This window comes from Amia ocellicauda, chromosome 7, assembly GCF_036373705.1.
Source record: "Amia ocellicauda isolate fAmiCal2 chromosome 7, fAmiCal2.hap1, whole genome shotgun sequence".
In the NCBI taxonomy this organism is placed as follows: domain Eukaryota; kingdom Metazoa; phylum Chordata; class Actinopteri; order Amiiformes; family Amiidae; genus Amia; species Amia ocellicauda.
Genome location: NC_089856.1, coordinates 46,635,434 through 46,653,683, shown reverse-complemented (window position 1 = coordinate 46,653,683; position 18,250 = coordinate 46,635,434). Strand labels below are relative to the sequence as shown.

The following is an 18,250-nucleotide window of genomic DNA, read 5'->3' as shown; positions in this document are numbered from 1 at the left end:
TCTGCAGGTGCGTGTCAGCATGGTGATGTGCTGGGTGTAGGAGAGCTCAGGATCGAGGGTGACTCCTAGGTTCTTAGCGAAAGAAGATTGAGAGAGTGTCATAGATTCCAAGGGGATCGAGATGGAGATATCAGCAAAAGGTGAGGAATAGGGGGGGAAGAGGAGATTTGATTTGGAGATGTTGAGCTTGATGTGGTATGAGTGCATCCAGGCGGAGATAGCAGACAAGCAGGAAGAGATGTGAGAGGGGATGAGAGAGTCAGAATAGGGAAAAAACAGGAAGGTCGGAGCCTTGGGGTACACCTGTAAGGAGAGGTTGGGGGGTGGATGAGGAACCTTGCCATGTCACTTGATAGGTCGAGTCGTTGAGGTAGAAGGAGAACCAGGTGAGAGCAGTCCCAGAGATTCCAAGGTCAGCGAGGCAGGAGAGGAGGATGGAGTGATCGACGGTGTCAAATGCTGTGGAGATATTAAGGAGGATGAGGACTGAGGAGAGGGAGGCACAGCTGAGGGAGTCAGTGACTGCTAGGAGAGCCGTCTCAGTGGAGTGAGCTGTGCGGAAGCTGGATTACAGAGGATCCACGAGTGAGTGATGGGACAGGAAGGCAGAGAGCTGACGGTGGACCACACGCTCGAGGGTCTTTGAGAGGAAGGGGAGTAGGGAGACAGGGCAGTAGTTCTGAGGAGAGGTGGCATCAAGGGTAGGTTTCTTGAGGAGTGGGATGACAGCAGCTTATTTAAATTCAGAGGGAAAACAGCCAGAGGAGAGTGAGGAGTTGAGGAGGGAGGAGATGAAGGGGAGAAGATCAGGAGCAATTTTAGAGGAGGTGAATGGGTAGAGGGTCCAGAGCACACGTTGTAGGTTTGTGACCTAGGAGGAGAGAGGAAATTTCAGGGTCCGAGAGAGGTGAGAATGAAGAGAAGGAAGGTTGGTCGGTGGGAGACTTGGGCGTGATGGGAGAGGAGGGGGGACTGTTGAAGAGCTTGTGGATGTCTGTGATCTTGGAGGAGAAGAAGGAGGTGAAATCATCTGCAGAGAGAGATGAGTGACTTCTTGACTGAGGTGAGCTAGGAGTAGAATGTGGACAATAGAGAGCGGTAGAGGTCAAGGGCAGCTGGGAGTTTGGACCTCTTCCACTTCTGTTCAGCGGCATGCAGACTGGATCGGGTCAAGCAGAGAATGGAAGAGATCCAAGGTTGAGGAGGGGAGGGACATGCAGGACGAGACGTGAGAGGACAGAGAGAATCAAGGGAGGAGGTGAGGGAGGAGAACAAAGAGGAGGTAGCACAGTTAACAGCCAGATGGGAAAAACAGTCAATGGAAGGTAAGAGAGTGAGAGCAGTGGAGGCCAGGGTGGAGGGGGAGACAGAGAGGAGATTACGGCGGAAGGTGGGGAGGGAGGGGAGGGAAAGGGAGAAAGAGATTAAGTGGTGGTCTGAGGTGTCCATGGGTGTCACTGAGAGTGTTGAAGGTGAGCAGCCTCTAGAGAAGATGAGGTCTAGCTGGTGGCCTGCCCTGTGAGTGGGTGGAGACTGGGAGAGAGAGAAGTTAAAGGAGTGGATTAGAGGAAGAAATCCGGCAGAGTGGGAGGGGTTGGAGAGGTGGATGTTGAAGTCTCCCACGAGGATGGTAGCTGAGAAAGTCGAGTTTATCCAGGAAGGAGGCGAGTGGACTGGGAGGACGGTAGAGAACTAGAAGGAAGAGGTGAGAGGGAGAGGTGAGTTCCACTGTGTGGAATTTTAGTCGTGATAGAGGAGAGAAAGGGGGGAAAAGAGAAGAGGAGAGAAGGGGAGAGCAGGAGCCCTGTTCCTCCTCCCCGCCCAGTAAGACGGAGTGGGGGAGTGGGACAGGAAAAACAGAGAGGATAGGACAGCAGGGGTGGTTGAGTTCTCAGGGGAGATCCATGTCACGGTGAGAGCGAGGAAATCCAGAGAGTGGTGGAGGGCGAAGGCAGAGATGAAGTTGGCCTTGTTGGAAGCTGAGTGGCAGTTCCACAGACCTCCAGAGACTGGAGTAGAGGGGAGGGAAGAGGAAGGGAGAGGCAGAGAGATGAGGTTAGAGGGATTAGGGAGGCAATGGTGAGCAGGTGCACGCTGAGAGGAAGGAGAGAGCAAGACAGGAATCGAAGAGATAGTCATGGCTGCCTGGTGTTGCTGTGCGGCGTCTCCTCGCAGTCTTCTCCTCGCTGGAGTCCCACAGCTAGACTCCCTGCCCTTTGTTTGCGTAGCCCTTTAGAAGGGGGGCACTGAGACTGCTGGCGCTGACTGTTGGCGCATAGGTCCTGGGGGCTGTTAAATACTCCACCTGTAGCTAATTAGGAGGGTACACATTGCGTTAAACTGCATTGCGTTAAATGACACAAGGCTGTCGTGATGGTACAATCCCTCCCAGGCAGGACTGCTAATAGTACAGTTAATGGCGGCTTTGACTCTCAATGCAGACAAAGACCATGCCAGACACATGCAGTTACACTGAACAATAGCTCACAACAATACTAAATAATAACAGCCTATAATGTAACTGCTTCTGACTTACAGAAACTGTGTGTCAATCTAAGGACAAAGTGCCTTAAGTCAGTTGCTAATTTATTAACAATCAGTTGCTGTCATTACTGCAATACAGGTGCAAAATATAGTTAACTATAGCTTAACAAGTAACCACATAAATAATCTATGTATCTCTTAGCTAAAGTAGAAGACACGTGAAAAAACGATACTTACCTTGTGGGAGCTAGGCGACTCCTTTGCTGGCTTGCCCGAGTGTCCAGTTTTAGGGACCACTAAGTAACCAGCTTCCTAGGATCTCAATGGCTGACCTGGAGTGTATTCGATAAGGAGATCTTTTAAGCAGGGAGGTGCCAGTCCCTTTAGTGCTTTAAATGCTAGTAAGAGAACTTTAAAATCTATCCTGTAGCACACAGGGAGCCACTGAAGAGAAGCCAATACTGGAGTGATGTGTTTGTTTTTGCAGCAGCATTTTGGACTAACTGAAGTGCAGAAATAGCTCTGTTTGTGCCCCCTGACAGTGTTTAGGACTATATTATCTGCACAGATTCAGCCAAATGCTTCAAAACTCATTGGACGGCACTTCACAGTGCATATGGACAATGACCTGAAGCATACTGCAAAAGCAACCCAATATGTTTTTAAGGTGAAGAAGTGGAATGTTCTGCAATGGCCAAGTCAATCACCTGACGTGAATCCAATTGAGCAGCATTTCACTTGCTGAAGGCAAAACTGAAGACAAAACGCCCCAAGAACAAGCAGGAACTAAAGACAGCTGCAGTGCAGGCCTGGAAGAGCATCACCAGGGAAGAAACCCAGCATCTGGTGATGCCTATGGGTTCCAGACTTCAGAAAGTCATTGACTGCAAAGGATTTGCAACCAAGTAATGAAACTCAAAGTTTAATTAATGTTAATGTTTGTCCAATTACTTTGGAGACCCTAAAATTGGGGGGAACACCTATAACATTGGGTGTAATTCCTATACTGTTCACCCAATTTGGATGTAACTACCCTCAAATTAAAAATGAAAGTCTACACTTAAAGCACATCTTGGGTATTTAATCAAAATGATGACATTTGTGTCACTGTCCAAATATTTATGGACCTAACTGTACATCATGCAAGACCCCTAACTACACCCTTTGCTGACTAGCTCCACAACATGAGAATTTTGTTCTCATGTTGTCCCCCCCCCCAGAGTTCTGTGTCAGTCAATATTTGTGTTCAGTGTAAATGAAAGAACATGAAATAGTTGAACACAATAAATAAGAAAATAAACCATTCAATCAATACAATACACATCACTTTTCCAAAAATAACACTTCTCTCATTGAAATTACACTTTTTTCCTGGGCCCAGAGATTTATCATACTTGGGTAATGAAACTAAAGAATATAACAATAGATACACAATTACGTGTGACGTGTAGCAAAAATGTAAAAACGTAAGAACATAAGAAAGTTTACAAACGAGAAGAGGCCATTCGAGCCATCATGCTCATTTGGTGTCCATTAATAATTAAGTGATCCAAGGATCCTATCCAGTCTATTTTGAAATGTTCCCAAATTTTCAGCTTCAACCACATTGCTGGGTAGTTTGTTCCAGATTGTGACAAATGTCTCTGGGTGATGAAGTGTCTCCTGTTTTCCATCTTTAATGCCTTGAAGCCCAATTTCCATTTGTGTCCCAGGTCCGTGTGTCCCTGCAGATCTGGAAAAGCTCCTCTGGTTTGATGTGCTCGATGCCTTTCATGATTTTGAAGACTTGGATCAAGTCCCCACGTAGTCTGGTGCCCAGAACTGTCCACAGTATTCCAGATTAGCTCTAACTAGTGCATTGTAGAGTCTGAACATTACTGCCCTTGTTCTCAATTCTACACATTTGACAATATACCCTAACACTCTGTTTGCCTTTTTTATTGCTTCCCCACATTGTTTAGATGGTGAGGAGTCCACATAGACTCTTAGGTCTCTCATGCATTGCTTCATCTAGTTCTATTCCTCCCATAGTGTAATTACCTGCATATAATACCTTGCACTTGTCCACATTGAATTTCATCTGCCAGGTGTCGGCCCACAACTGAATATTAGTCCCTTTGAATAGCCTGTGCTGCTGAGCCACCTATTTTATGATAATCTGCAAACTTGACAAGTTTGCTAACTTTCCCAGAGTCCAGATCATGAATATAGATTAGAAAAAGCAAAGGCCCTAGTACTGATCCCTGTGGAACTCCACTAACAACCTCACTCCAGTAAGAGGCAATAGCCCAGTTGTTCTCAATCCTGATCCTGGAGGAACACCTACCCTGCAGGTTTTTGTTCCAACTGAGCTCTGAATTATGTAATTAAACCCTTAATTTAAGCAATTTCCTAATTCGGAGCCTTTTAATTATTTTAAACAGTATGGGTTTTAAGTTAAGTATAGAATTGTATAAAGAACTTATGAAAGAACCAACTCTTATTACACAATTTAAAAAGAAAAAAAAGAAAAACACTTAAAAACACAAACGCACATGCTCCATCCCCTGTTCTCATTCACCACTCCCCTGCTCTCCAACCCCACACTTACACACCACCCCCTTGTTTGACAACCGGCTTACACTGCCCGCCCCCCTCCCTGCTGGACGATCATATAGAACCCCCCATCAACAATTTACATCTACAATTTACTACAATTGACCACCCTGCTTATGACAATTTCTGTCGTAAGTAGCCTACATCCCAAGATATTACAGTTTACTATAGTGTTTGTTTTAGTAAGTATTATAGTACATTAAAAGATACTACAGTATAAAACAGTGTACTACAGTATATCACAAGTTACTATAGTAGACTATAGTATAAATGTGTACTATGGTATTTGTTGTACTGTAGTGAGTACTATACTACAGCACAAGGTATTATAGTATGTGATAGTATACAACACAGTACCATAGTATTTGTTATAGTACTATAGTAAGTACTCTAGTAAATTACAAGGTAGTACAGTATACAACAGTGTCCTATAGTAAATCACGTGTTACTACAGTAAACTATAGTATAAAAGTGTACTATAGTATATCACAATTTACTACAATATACAGTGAGGGAAAAAAGTATTTGATCCCCTGCTGATTTTGTACATTTGCCCACTGACAAAGAAATGATCAGTCTATAATTTTAATGGTAGGTGTATTTTAACAGTGAGAGACAGAATAACAACAACAAAATCCAGAAAAACGCATTTCAAAAAAGTTATAAATTGATTTGCATGTTAATGAGGGAAATAAGTATTTGATCCCCTATCAATCAGCAAGATTTCTGGCTCCCAGGTGTCTTTTATACAGGTAACGAGCTGAGATTAGGAGCACTCTCTTAAAGGGAGTGCTCCTAATCTCAGCTCATTACCTGTATAAAAGACACCTGTCCACAGAAGCAATCAATCAATCAGATTCCAAACTCTCCACCATGGCCAAGACCAAAGAGCTGTCCAAGGATGTCAGGGACAAGATTGTAGACCTACACAAGGCTGGAATGGGCTACAAGACCATCGCCAAGCAGCTTGGTGAGAAGGTGACAACAGTTGGTACGATTATTCGCAAATGGAAGAAACACAAAATAACTGTCAGTCTCCCTCAGTCTGGGGCTCCATGCAAGATCTCACCTCGTGGAGTTTCAATGAAAATGAGAACGGTGAGGAATCAGCCCAGAACTACACGGGAGGATCTTGTTAATGATCGTGGATGGGTATTCCAGCATGACAATGACCCAAAACACAAAGCCAAGGCAACATAGGAGTGGCTCAAGAAGAAGCACATTAAGGTCCTGGAGTGGCCTAGCCAGTCTCCAGACCTTACTCCCATAGAAAATCTGTGGAGGGAGCTGAAGGTTCGAGTGGCCAAACGTCAGCCTTGAAACCTTAATGACTTGGAGAGGATCTGCAAAGAGGAGTGGGACAAAATCCTTCCTGAGATGTGTGCAAACCTGGTGGCCAACTACAAGAAACATCTGACCTCTGTGATTGCCAACAAGGGTTTTGCCACCAAGTAGTAAGTCGAAGGGGTCAAATACTTATTTCACTCATTAACATGCAAATCAATTTATAACTTTTTTGAAATGCGTTTTTCTGGATTTTGTTGTTGTTATTCTGTCTCTCACTGTTAAAATACACCTACCATTAAAATTATAGACTGATCATTTCTTTGTCAGTGTGCAAACATACTAAATCAGCAGAGGATCAAATACTTTTTCCCTCACTGTATAGGGAATTGACTATGGTATGTATCATATGTTTCTGACTAAGTTTTATAGAGCAAACATGGATTGTAATAATAATAACAATAATAATAATAATAATAGGTACTAAACCAGCGAAAATAGTAATTGTATTTAGTATTATTATTATTTGTAGTAGAAAAAGTATAATACAGTATGGCAAAAAGTACATGGTACAAAAATTGGTAAAACAACAGAAATAATGGTAAAAATTAATTAAAACATTGATGTACAGAAACCTGATAGATTTATTAAGATATTTACTTAACAATTAATCCCAAAATTGTGTTTATTGGTTTCCACATTGAGATGGAAACTGTCTTTAACATTTCAGTGTTAATCCAGCATTGAGTTCAATGAAGTAAGCAAAGTGAGCAAAGAGCTGATGCTTTTGTAACCTGGATAACAGGAGTTTGACACTGACATTCAGATATTAGTCGAAAGCTTTGAAAGTGCATTATGCAATCTCATCACAAATCTTAGCCTCAGCTGACTCCTTTTGGGGATGATGGTTATCGGTTCTCTTCATTTCTGTCCAGAGACTGGACACTTTCACCCTGAAAAGGGGTGAGGACTCAGAGATGCACTCAAATGCAGCTTTCTTTCTTGGTGTCATCTCAGATCTGAAGTACGCAGACAAAGCTGGAGACAATGCTCCCATGCTGGCTGTCGATGCTCAGAGGAACATCAGTATTGATTGGAAGAAGCATGCCCAACCATGGATCACTGACGCTACTCAGAACATACAGCCCATACATCTCCCAAGAGTTGGACAGGATAGCGGGGGGGCAGAACGTGGCTGTGGTCATTGGGATAGGGCAGCACCTGAGGGCTTTCCCTTTGGAGCTCTTCATCAACAGCTCTTCATTTAAACAAGCTGCTGTCATCCCACTGCTCAAGAAACCAACCCTTGATGCCACCTCTCCTCAGAACTACCTCCCTTGTCTCCCTACTTCCCTTCCTCTCCAAGACTCTCGAGCGGGCGGTCCACCGTCAGCTCTCGGACTTTCTGTCCCAACACTCACTCCTTGATCCTCTGCAATCCGGCTTCCGCACAGCTCACTCCACTGAGACGGCTCTCCTGGCTGTCACTGACTCCCTCAGCTGTGCTCGGGCGGCCTCCCTCTCCTCAGTCCTCATCCTCCTTGACCTCTCCGCAGCATTTGACACCGTTAATCACTCCATCCTCCTCTCCTGCCTCGCTGACCTTGGGATCTCTGGGACTGCTCTCACCTGGTTCTCCTCCTACCTCAGTGACCGGTCCTACCAAGTGACATGGCGAGGCTCCTCATCCACCCCCCAACCTCTCCTCACAGGCGTTCCCCAAGGCTCCGTCCTGGGCACGCTCCTGTTCTCTCTCTACACTCGCTCCCTGGGCCCCCTCATCGCATCCCATGGTTTCTCCTACCACTTCTACGCTGATGATGCCCAGATCTTCCTGTCTTTTCCCTCTTCTGACCCCCTCATCCCCTCACGCATCTCTTCCTGCTTGTCTGCTATTTCCGCCTGGATGCACTCGCACCACCTCAAGCTCAACCTCTCCAAATCGGATCTCCTCTTTTTCCCCCACTCTTCCTCACCTTCTGCTGACCTCCCCATCTCGATCCCCTTGGAATCCACCACACTCTCTCCTTCTTCTTCTGCTAAAAATCTAGGAGTCACCCTCGATCCTGCGCTCTCCTACTCCCAGCACATCACCACGCTGACACGCACCTGTAGATTCTTCCTGAGCAACATACGCCGGATCCGTCCCTTCCTCACCGACTACTCGACTCAGCTGCTTGTCCAGTCACTGGTCCTCTCCCGCCTGGACTACTGCAACTCCCTCCTGGCCGGCCTGCCTGCATCTACTACCCGCCGCTCCAGCTCATCCAGAACTCTGCGGCTCATCTGGTATTCTCTCTGCCACGATTCGCACACGCTACTCCACTGCTCCGCTCCCTCCACTGGCTCCCGATAGCGGCATGCATTCAGTTCAAGACTTTGACCCTCACCTACCGCTGTCTTGACCACACTGCACCAAGCTACCTTCAGTCACTCGTCTCTCCATACATCCCCTCCAGACCACTGCGTTTCTCCAATGCCAGAAGACTAACTCTGCCTCCTCTCCACTCTCCTTCCTCCAGAGCCGCTCCTTCTCCTCCCTGGCCCCTAAATGGTGGAACGACCTGCCCACCGAAGTCAATACAGCAGAGCCCTTGACCTCCTTCCGGCGCTTACTCAAGACGCATCTTTTCAGACAGTACTTGTAATATTAGTCCTCTATTCCTGCTAGATAGCACGTCACAGTTTTCATTATGCTTCTCGCGTTTTTGATTGTTTTCCTCCTTGCTCCCTTTCCCGTAGCCCTAGTCTGTAACCCTACATCTTGACAGCACTTCGCTTTCACCGTCCAGGATGTAGGAAGTCACTTACTGTACTTGTGTAAATTGTAAATTGGAATTTGTAAAATGTATTATTTTGAATTGCTGTTTTAGCTAAATTGAATTTGTAATGATTGATGCCTTGTACTTCACTGTATTTTTGCACTTCGTTTGCACTTATGTTGTAAGTCGCCCTGGATAAGGGCGTCTGCCAAGAAATAAAAATAAAAATAATAATAATAATAATAATAATAAAAATAACAGGCTCCTTAGTATCCGCAGGGCCATCTAGAGACTGCTGGCTCATGGCCCTCAGACCAAAATCTTCATCAAGCTGGAGAACACCAGGGAACTGATATCGGTGATGGTGCGCTTCAGTGACTGGCATGGCCACCTGCAGAACCTGGCACACAAAGAGGTGTATCTGCAAGGCCCAACATGTTATAATCTATATTTTTAAAATACAAAGGTACATTTCAAGTTGTATTCTTTGCAGGTTTGGGTGACATTCAGCCTCTGTAACACATACCAGTGTTGAGTTTGATCATTAGTTCATTTATATAAATGTTTTATATTATTTTTAACAAAATGTGAAATGTGTGGTAGGTGGGTGAAAACATTTGCAAGCCACTGCATATACAGTAGATATATAAGTGTGGCATCTGATAATTCCCTCTTCACAAAGTTCTCCAAATTAAAAAGAGTACAGCCCTTTTTTAGTACTTCTCTTTCTTGTTCCCTCTTTTGCTCTCTTACTAGAGTCCTACAGTAGACCTTAGTGTTCCAGTGCAGATACGCAGTCTGATCTTCCTGAGCAGACACCCCAGAAGGATGTCAGACGAGGTTGTTTACGCTACTGTCAGATTTGCGTCATCGGGGGCAACGGCAGCTGAAAATGGTGAGATTTCTTGGTTTTCTAATTTTCATTGTCAGTGGCATCCTTCTGAAAATCCTGTGTCATTGCATCTTTGAAGGGATGTCATAGAGGGTTTATTGGTAACTCACTCCTTTAATGTTAAACTGCAAGGACAACTTATTTAAGCTAATATTTCATTCAATCGGTTCAATATACATCACTGTCCCCTTAGGGTAGTTTTTAAATTCTGTTTCCTTTCCACTGACAAGTATTTGTACAGGTTTGTGACAGAATTGCATGAAATTTAATCTGATAGCAAATTAGATATATACATCATAAATTTGATTATATTTCTGTGGAATGTAATATTCCAAGCATCTCCCCAGAATGTTATTCGGTGGTAAAGTTTGCTTACTATCTCAAAGACTTAAATTCAGTCATAAATTATGTTTAATATATATTGCTTCCTTTGTAGTCTGTGCAGCCTGGGTAGAGAGACCCAACAGATCATGCTGCTTCATGACTTTACTGTTTGCTCTGGGATGTTTTTAAACGATCTTAATTTTTCTGAGTAATGCATTTCTGTAAAGACAATAAGAGAAATACATCACACTATAACTCAACCCAACCAGTCTCTCAGAATACCCCTGAAACACACACAGTCCAATTTAGGAACTGGAAGTGTGAGTGATGCGGTTCCTCTTTCCCAAGTCAAAACTCACTGTCCCAGCTGGGCACTCCACAGAGCTCCAACCATTGTAAAAACAGTGAGAGAGACAACTCAAGAGCGACACCTTAAACAGGGTACACAACAGCTTCCCTAAGGACAGGTACTTGTCGGGTCGCCTCTTAGTTCACATGTTCTCTCTGTGTCTCTGGATGTAGGCTCAGGCGCAGCAAAGGGGCAGGCAGACAAGTCTCTCCGCTCCAGCAACCCAGGTAAGACGCTGTCAGCCTGGGATGATCACACACAGGAACTCACACAAAGAATAATACAATCAGGAGAGATTTTGCATAATAGACCAAACCTAATTTCCCCCATGACAATAAAATAACATCTAAAAGTAGAAGTAAAGATTGAAAATAATTTAAAAAATATTTCCCCTCAGTAGAGTAGTCAAAAAGAAAGGGAAGTCTCTTACACGATCCCCGTTTCCTGACTTTCAGTTTCAGTGTTCAGTATTCAGTATTCATAACTGAGACTTAGTCACATATATATGTGAATGTCTCGCATTATAAAATGTATTCTTTGGATGTCCATTTATACATGAAAATCGTTGATCTTAAGGGACTACAGTTTATTCGGGAGCACATCAGTGGGGGAAAGTATAGTTCGGCTAATTCTAGGCCTACTATAGCTTGGTGATTTGCAAGTCATTCCATTACCTTCTGATAAGGGGTTGCAGTAGCAATACATTACCATAATCATAACAAATTATAAAATCAGTTGTTACTCAGATTTAAATATTCAGATAATAGACACATGGACAGGGAACAAATGAAGTTACTTTATTAAATTACGTAATATCCAGCCAGAGTTCTTTATCAAGCAACAAATTAATATCCTAAAAAATTTGTAAATAAAACGACTTAGATCAACAACCACAACAAAATGTACAACAGAAAAATAGAAAACGGTTAAGAAAAATTATGTCTCTGCATGACTAAGAAAATAATAAATCAATAAATATTTAAATGCATAGAGGAATAAATACATGAATAAATAGATAAATGTCAAATTAAATAAATACAAGAACATTTACCAATTTATTTATGGATTTATTTCAACATTTATTTATGTATTCATTTATTTATTTTTACATTTACTAATTAATTCATTTATTCCTGTATTTATTTAAACATTGATTTATTTCCCCATTAGCTGCTTTTCTATTTACATTTCTTAGTGTGCTTTTACATTTTAAAGTGTCTCCTGTATTTATTTTTCAAGGAGACAAAACCCACTCAGTCAATCAAAGCTAGTGGGCGGTATCTAGAACAAAAACACAGCTGAAAAAAAAAAGGCACGCCTTGTCTCTTTCAGTTAAAAGTAGGGATCCTTTGGCACAGTAGTGAATGTGTTGGCAGAAAAATGCAGAAGTACAAGAAAATAAATTACCTATTAAAATTAAATTACCGGATTGATACCTCTCTCAACCTTGGAAGGACTCTGTGTAAAGATCAAACTCATATCACCAGATAAAACAATAGCACTCACTGAATAATCTCATGCTTCTGCAGCTCAATTTAATGAGGAATAGAATACCTCCATGGTTTCATAGTATAACTCTACAGAAAAGTCACCATCAAGAAATATACATATTATATAATGCCACAGACAATAGCCCTTAGAAATTGTGTTGACAGTTCTTGACTACACCACCTTTAGTGAGGTAAGGTCCTCAATTTATAAATCCCTAGATTTGGTAATCCTCATAAAACACCATAGTATCAAATATTTGAGAGTTTTAAAAGAAATGTTATCAAAGATAAAAAAAATCTAGACAAGAAGCAGTGTGGTCGAGGGGAGCCAATGGGGATGACAGCCCAAGACAAATAGACCCCCAAAAGAGTATTATAAACACAGACAGCAATAATAGTGTCTATGAAACAAAATATACAGTGAAACAAAAAAGAAACAAGCAAAACTTTACATAGAGAAAGTAACAAAATAACAGTCTTTAACAGTAAAAAAAATAAGCCTTGCAACTCTTCCCCAAGACTGAAAGCTGGAATGAGTCTTAACTATTCTCTCCCGCACTGTTTTCGGTGTTCTTCGCAGGGAGAGGGATTGACGGATTAATATCAGTTCAACAATATTGGAGAAAACTTTAAAATATTCCAAGCAAACAATATTAAAGCCTTCAATAAGGGAAGTTAAAAACAAACATAATAAAACAAAAAGAAAACAGTTGTGCCATTTACTAAAAACAAATTCTGTCCTCTTCATTCATATTGCCCTCTGCCTTTGGTTTCCTTTTGGTCCGTTTAGCCAAGTCCATGGCTGCTCAGGGCAATCTGCTCTCACATCACCAGCTCCCTTCCAAACCGAGTTGCTCCTCTTTTTAAACTGTGAATATAATTATGGAAAAAAATGGACAGAAGCCCAATCGAGACAAATTGAATGTGATCAATCATTTGAGGTAAGTGTCATATCAGTTTAGGTGTTTACAAATCAAATTCGCACGTGAGAAAAAACAGACCACACATATATATTTTGTGACAATACAATGCCAAAGTATTAAACGTGACAATAACTGAATGTGTTAAAAATAAGAAAAAATAAGTCTTGACCTTCTTCCAGATTTCAACCCCCCCTTTAATCTTCTGGTAGAACTTTCTAAAATTTACCAGCTTTAAATACATTACAACATAAGTCTTAATCCAGCAGGATTATTTCTTACCATGTTGATGAAAAAACATATATTTCATCAATAGTTCTTAAGGATCTTAAGTGGTTGAGGTGGTAGTGCTGATTTTTTCTTGTATCTCGAAGTACATGTCCACTTTCCCTTCAGGACAGCCGTCATCTCCTTACATCGGCCCCAAAATTTCCCATCCATTACAGAAGGGGTAACCATTGTCACCCATTCATCCCCCCTGTGTTCTCTTTCTCTACAGGAGTCAAAGCAGCTCCCACTCCAGAGCTCAAGGGGAACGGTAAAGCGCCACCTTACAAGTGGTTGACCGTTGTCCTGACCATTCTGGTCCTGTCTGTCACCACGGCTCTGGGAGTCTGTTGTAAATATTGTAAGTTTTACAGATGATGTACAGTGAAATGGTGTTCAGATGCACAAGGGGGAGGAATGCAAATGTGCAGTGTGTGGGTAGAAATAGTCCATAGTCGATTGTGGCTTCAGGTTCGCGTTGTTAGCTGTTCTGTGGACATCAGCTCAGTTCAGTTCTGAGAGCATTTGGTTCCAGTTGTGTTCTTTCTTCACAACCCTTAAGATCACACCAGCCAATGGTATTAAATTGTGCTTTTAGAAATGATTTCCATTTTTCTGTTTGCCAATAGATGCCGAAAAAGGGGGTGATTATGAAATCCTGAAATCCAAGTTCATCAATCTCTCTTTGCATATGAATGCAACAGGTGAGACTGGATTATTGTAATCCTGAATCAAACATAATGTATTGTCTTCCACCAGCAGTGAAATAATCTTTGTTTAGTCTTGTCTATCTATCTTTGTTTTGTCTAGTTATCAATGATCTAAGAGCACAGAGCTTCCAACCTAAACCCCTTTATTACTGATTTGTTACAGTGGTAACTGTATATGTGTTCCTTGTACTGCCAAACCCAGTTCAGGCAACAGGGTGTTAAACTGGATGAGAAAATTCAAGTTATACAACAACAATGCAAAGACAGAGGGGATTATTATTTGGAGGTTTGTAGATGTATTTGTCTTGTTATCATTATCTCTCTCAACAGAGCACCAATACAGTAACCTGAAGATGACTTACGGAAACCTTTCTGATGCTTATAATGCTCTGGGTAAGAGTCCTCTGGGTGTGTTTGGCTGTACAGTGAAAAGGTGTTCAGATGAGCAAGGGGGAGGAAGGCAAAGATTCAGTGTGTGGGTAGAAATAATCCATAGTAGAGTATGGCTTCTCTGGGGTCTGCAGGATCGAGATATTTGCTGTTTTGTGGACATCAAAACCCTCCAACTGAAGTGATGGGTAGGCAGCAGGCAAAAACTATTGGCAATTAAGCACAGTACAGTAATTCTCAGCTAATTTAAATGACAGCACGGTCACTTAAATCAGTTTAATGACAGCCAAATGTTGAAAGCCTGGGAATTATTGGACCAACTGGGATCCCCATTGCATTCAAAAGTGTATTGCTTTACCACATCCTGCTGTCTCTCATTAAAAAGGAAATCAGTCGGCCTAACTCTTCCCAATCTGCACTTCTGAGAGCTTTTGGTTTCAGTTGTGTTCTTTCTTCCCAACCCTTAAGATCACACTGTCAATGGTATTAAACACTGATTTTAGAAATTATTCCCATGATCTGTTTGCCAATAGATGCCAAAATATTGAGTGATGATGAGATCCTGAAAACCAAGTTTGACAATCTCTCTTGACATATGAATGCTACAGGTTTATATGGAAGCTTTGCAGTGCCAAAATTAAAAACAATGCAAATGTTGAAATTGAAAAACTATCGTTGTTTTGCTGTACAGGATGTTGTGAATTTGTTGTGCCATAATGAAACGCATTACACACGCTGTTGATCAATACAAGCTTTTTTTGTGTTTTAACCCTGCTAAATGACTTTATAGCATCATAGTATTTTAATGCCACTGCCCAAGAGGGAGGGGTTACAGTATAACCAAACCGTCGCAAGGGAGGAGGCAGCGAGAGCTTGCCCGAGGCATAACCTTCCACTTCCTGTTTGAATAAAAGGTGACGTCTGCACAAAGTCTTCCACTTTTTGCCCTTCACCTTGGTTCGTCAAAACAGGTGAGAGCTTCTGTAACCTCTGACCTTAACCTACAGTAAAGATTGAGAACAGTTCTGTTATGCGTTTAGTGTCTAACTACTGTAAGACAAAGCAAATGTTAATTACAGAGCCTGTAGCTTGTGTTTGTTAAGAAGGGGGATGTAGTATATGGAGCTGTATGATGCATACAAAGTGGTAGAGTCCTTAACTCCCTACACAATTAGTATAGTCCAGTTAGGCAGGGACGTATTATTCCTGCGATGATTGTGGAAGTTGTAATGTGCTACCTAGCGCTGTGTTGGAGGAATGAAGTTCACCTTCTACTTAACACTTCTCCCATTGTAATTATTATATACAGTCAAGGGCAACAAATATCAATAAAAAAGGTAACACGATATGGTGTCAGAAGTCAACTTGGAAGAGTGAGTCCTGGAAAAGAAAAGAAAAGACGGAAGACGACCACACAACGTTACCGATCCCAGCAGCCTACTGGACCACGTTGCCAACTGAAACAGTGAGTCAAATTAAAGCGGGGCATCATTATTTCGGGACTCTATTAGTAAATTAAACATGGAGCAATTTACGCCGCCTCCACCTTTATCTTTGAATGGAAATCTGGCTGAAAACTGGCGCAAATAGGAACAAAGGTTGAAATTGTATTTTACAGTAACGGGGCTAGATGAAAAATCAGAGGCAAAACGCATTGCGGTCCTCTTACATACAATTGGTGAGAATTCACTTGAAATATATAACACTCTGAACATAGTCTATGAAGAGCCAGATGATAAAAAGGTAGCAGAAGTGCTGAAAGCATTCGAGCATTACTGTGCACCACGCAGAAATACTGTGTTTGAGTGACATCAGTTTTGGGCACTGACTAACAAATTGAGAGAGACCTTGGATCAACTAGAGCAGACTGGAGTAATTAGCAAAGTAACTAAACCTACAGCGTGGGTCAACAGTCTTGTGATTACAGAAAAAATAAATGGTACGCTCAGGGTTTGCTTGGACCCACGAGATCTAAATAAAGCCATTAAGAGGCAACACTTCTGCATTCCCATGCCTGAAGATATACAATGCAACCTCGCTGGGAAAAAGATATTCACAATTCTGGATGAGAAAGATCGGTACTGGCAGATAAAATTAGACAATGAATCTGCTGAACTGTGCATATGTAATACCCCGTGGGGAAGGTACAAATTCCACAGACTTCCATTTGGTATAAAATCAGCCAGTGAGGTCTTCCAACAGACAAATTCAGAAAACTTTGGCGATATCAATGGAGTTTATGTGATTGCTGATGACATGATCATAGCTGCAGAGACTAAAGAAGAGCATGATGAAATACTGAAACGGGTCATGGACAGAGCCTTGCACTTAAATGTGAAATTCAATAGAGACAAAATACAGTACATGGTGAGGGAGGTAAAGTACATTGGGCACATCATAAGTGCAGATGGGGTCAAGCCAGACAACTCCAAGATAGAAGCGATCACGCAGATGCCTGCTCCTAGTGACAAGAAGGCTTTATAGAGGTTATTGGGCATGACCAGATACTTAGCTCAATACATTCCCAATGAAGCAAGCCTAACTGCACCACTCAGGTTATTGCTTAGGAAGGACACTATGTGGCAGTGGCACCCAGAACAACAGACAGCACTAGAGAAGCTGAAGTTGGCAATCTCCATGGCACCTGTACTAAGGTTTTATGACCCAAAGGAACAAGTAGAAATACAGGCAGATGCATCAAAAGATGGATTAGGAGCTTGTCTTTTACAGGGAAACAGACCCATCACATATGCATCCAGATCACTGTCTGTGGCAGAGCAGAATTATGCTCAGATAGAGAAAGAGCTCCTGGCCATAGTTTATGCACTTAAAAAGTTCCACCAGTACGTGTATGGGGTCCCTGTGAGGGTCCAGTCAGACCACAAGCCTTTGGAAGCTATTATAAATAAACCCATAGGGAAAGCACCTGCGCGACTCCAACAAATGCTGCTTCAGATCCAGAAGTATGACATACAGATTGTGTACACTCCAGGAAAAGACATGCTAATAGCCGATGCTCTGTCCAGAGCGGTACCTGACATCGTGGTTAGCGATGATGAAAAAGTAATTTATGCAGTAGATGAGCTTGAGACAATAGAGGGAGACATACTGCAAATGCTGAAACGAGCCACAAGCACGGACTGTGACATGTAAACGTTAAAAGACATGCACAATAAGGGGTGGCCTGATAGACGGAAGCAGATACCACATAGAATTCAGTCCTACTGGCCAATCAGACACAATGTATATATTGAAGATGACCTTGTGATGGTAAACAAGTGTCTTATCATTCCAAAAGATCTCAGAGCTGAAATGCTCAAAAGACTCCACACAGCTCATCAGAGGTCTCTGGCACATGCTAGGGCAGTCATGTACTGGCCAGGCATGACCAAAGATGTGCACATGATGGTCGAGTCCTGCACCCCCTGCCAACAACAGTTGCCAAGTAACCACAAAGAGCCTCTGCATCCACACCCAGTACCAGATGTCCCATGAATGAAACTGGCTGCAGATATTTTTTAGTTTGGAGGGCACTCCTATCTGCTCATAGTGGATTATTTCTCTAAGTATCCAGAGGTTTTGAGGATGTCCTGTGAGGAACAGGAAGCATTTGCGAAGGGACAGGACCAGCCACCAGGAGGACACAGCAACAGAAGTGACACTGGGTAACTCTGGTGATGACGGGTTGCCTGTGGTGGACAACAGTGGAACAATTGTGCATGATGAGGTTCTGATGGGGGACAGGAACGCTGACACTTCCATGACTGACGGACACGATAGTTA

At 42.6% G+C, this 18,250-nt stretch overlaps 1 protein-coding gene across 1 annotated transcript in view; it reads left to right on the top strand.

The window, feature by feature from the left end:
- The first annotated feature begins 1,627 nt into the window (after window positions 1–1,627).
- LOC136753978 (uncharacterized) overlaps window positions 1,628–18,250 on the top strand; it is a 28,839-nt gene continuing 12,216 nt past the window's right edge. The window contains exons 1-9 of the mRNA XM_066710356.1: window positions 1,628–1,684; window positions 7,299–7,526; window positions 8,886–8,939; window positions 9,439–9,540; window positions 9,882–10,020; window positions 10,864–10,917; window positions 13,600–13,728; window positions 13,997–14,071; window positions 14,408–14,470. Coding sequence (XP_066566453.1) covers window positions 1,628–1,684; window positions 7,299–7,526; window positions 8,886–8,939; window positions 9,439–9,540; window positions 9,882–10,020; window positions 10,864–10,917; window positions 13,600–13,728; window positions 13,997–14,071; window positions 14,408–14,470 — 901 coding nt within the window. The remainder of the gene's footprint in view (window positions 1,685–7,298; window positions 7,527–8,885; window positions 8,940–9,438; window positions 9,541–9,881; window positions 10,021–10,863; window positions 10,918–13,599; window positions 13,729–13,996; window positions 14,072–14,407; window positions 14,471–18,250) is intronic.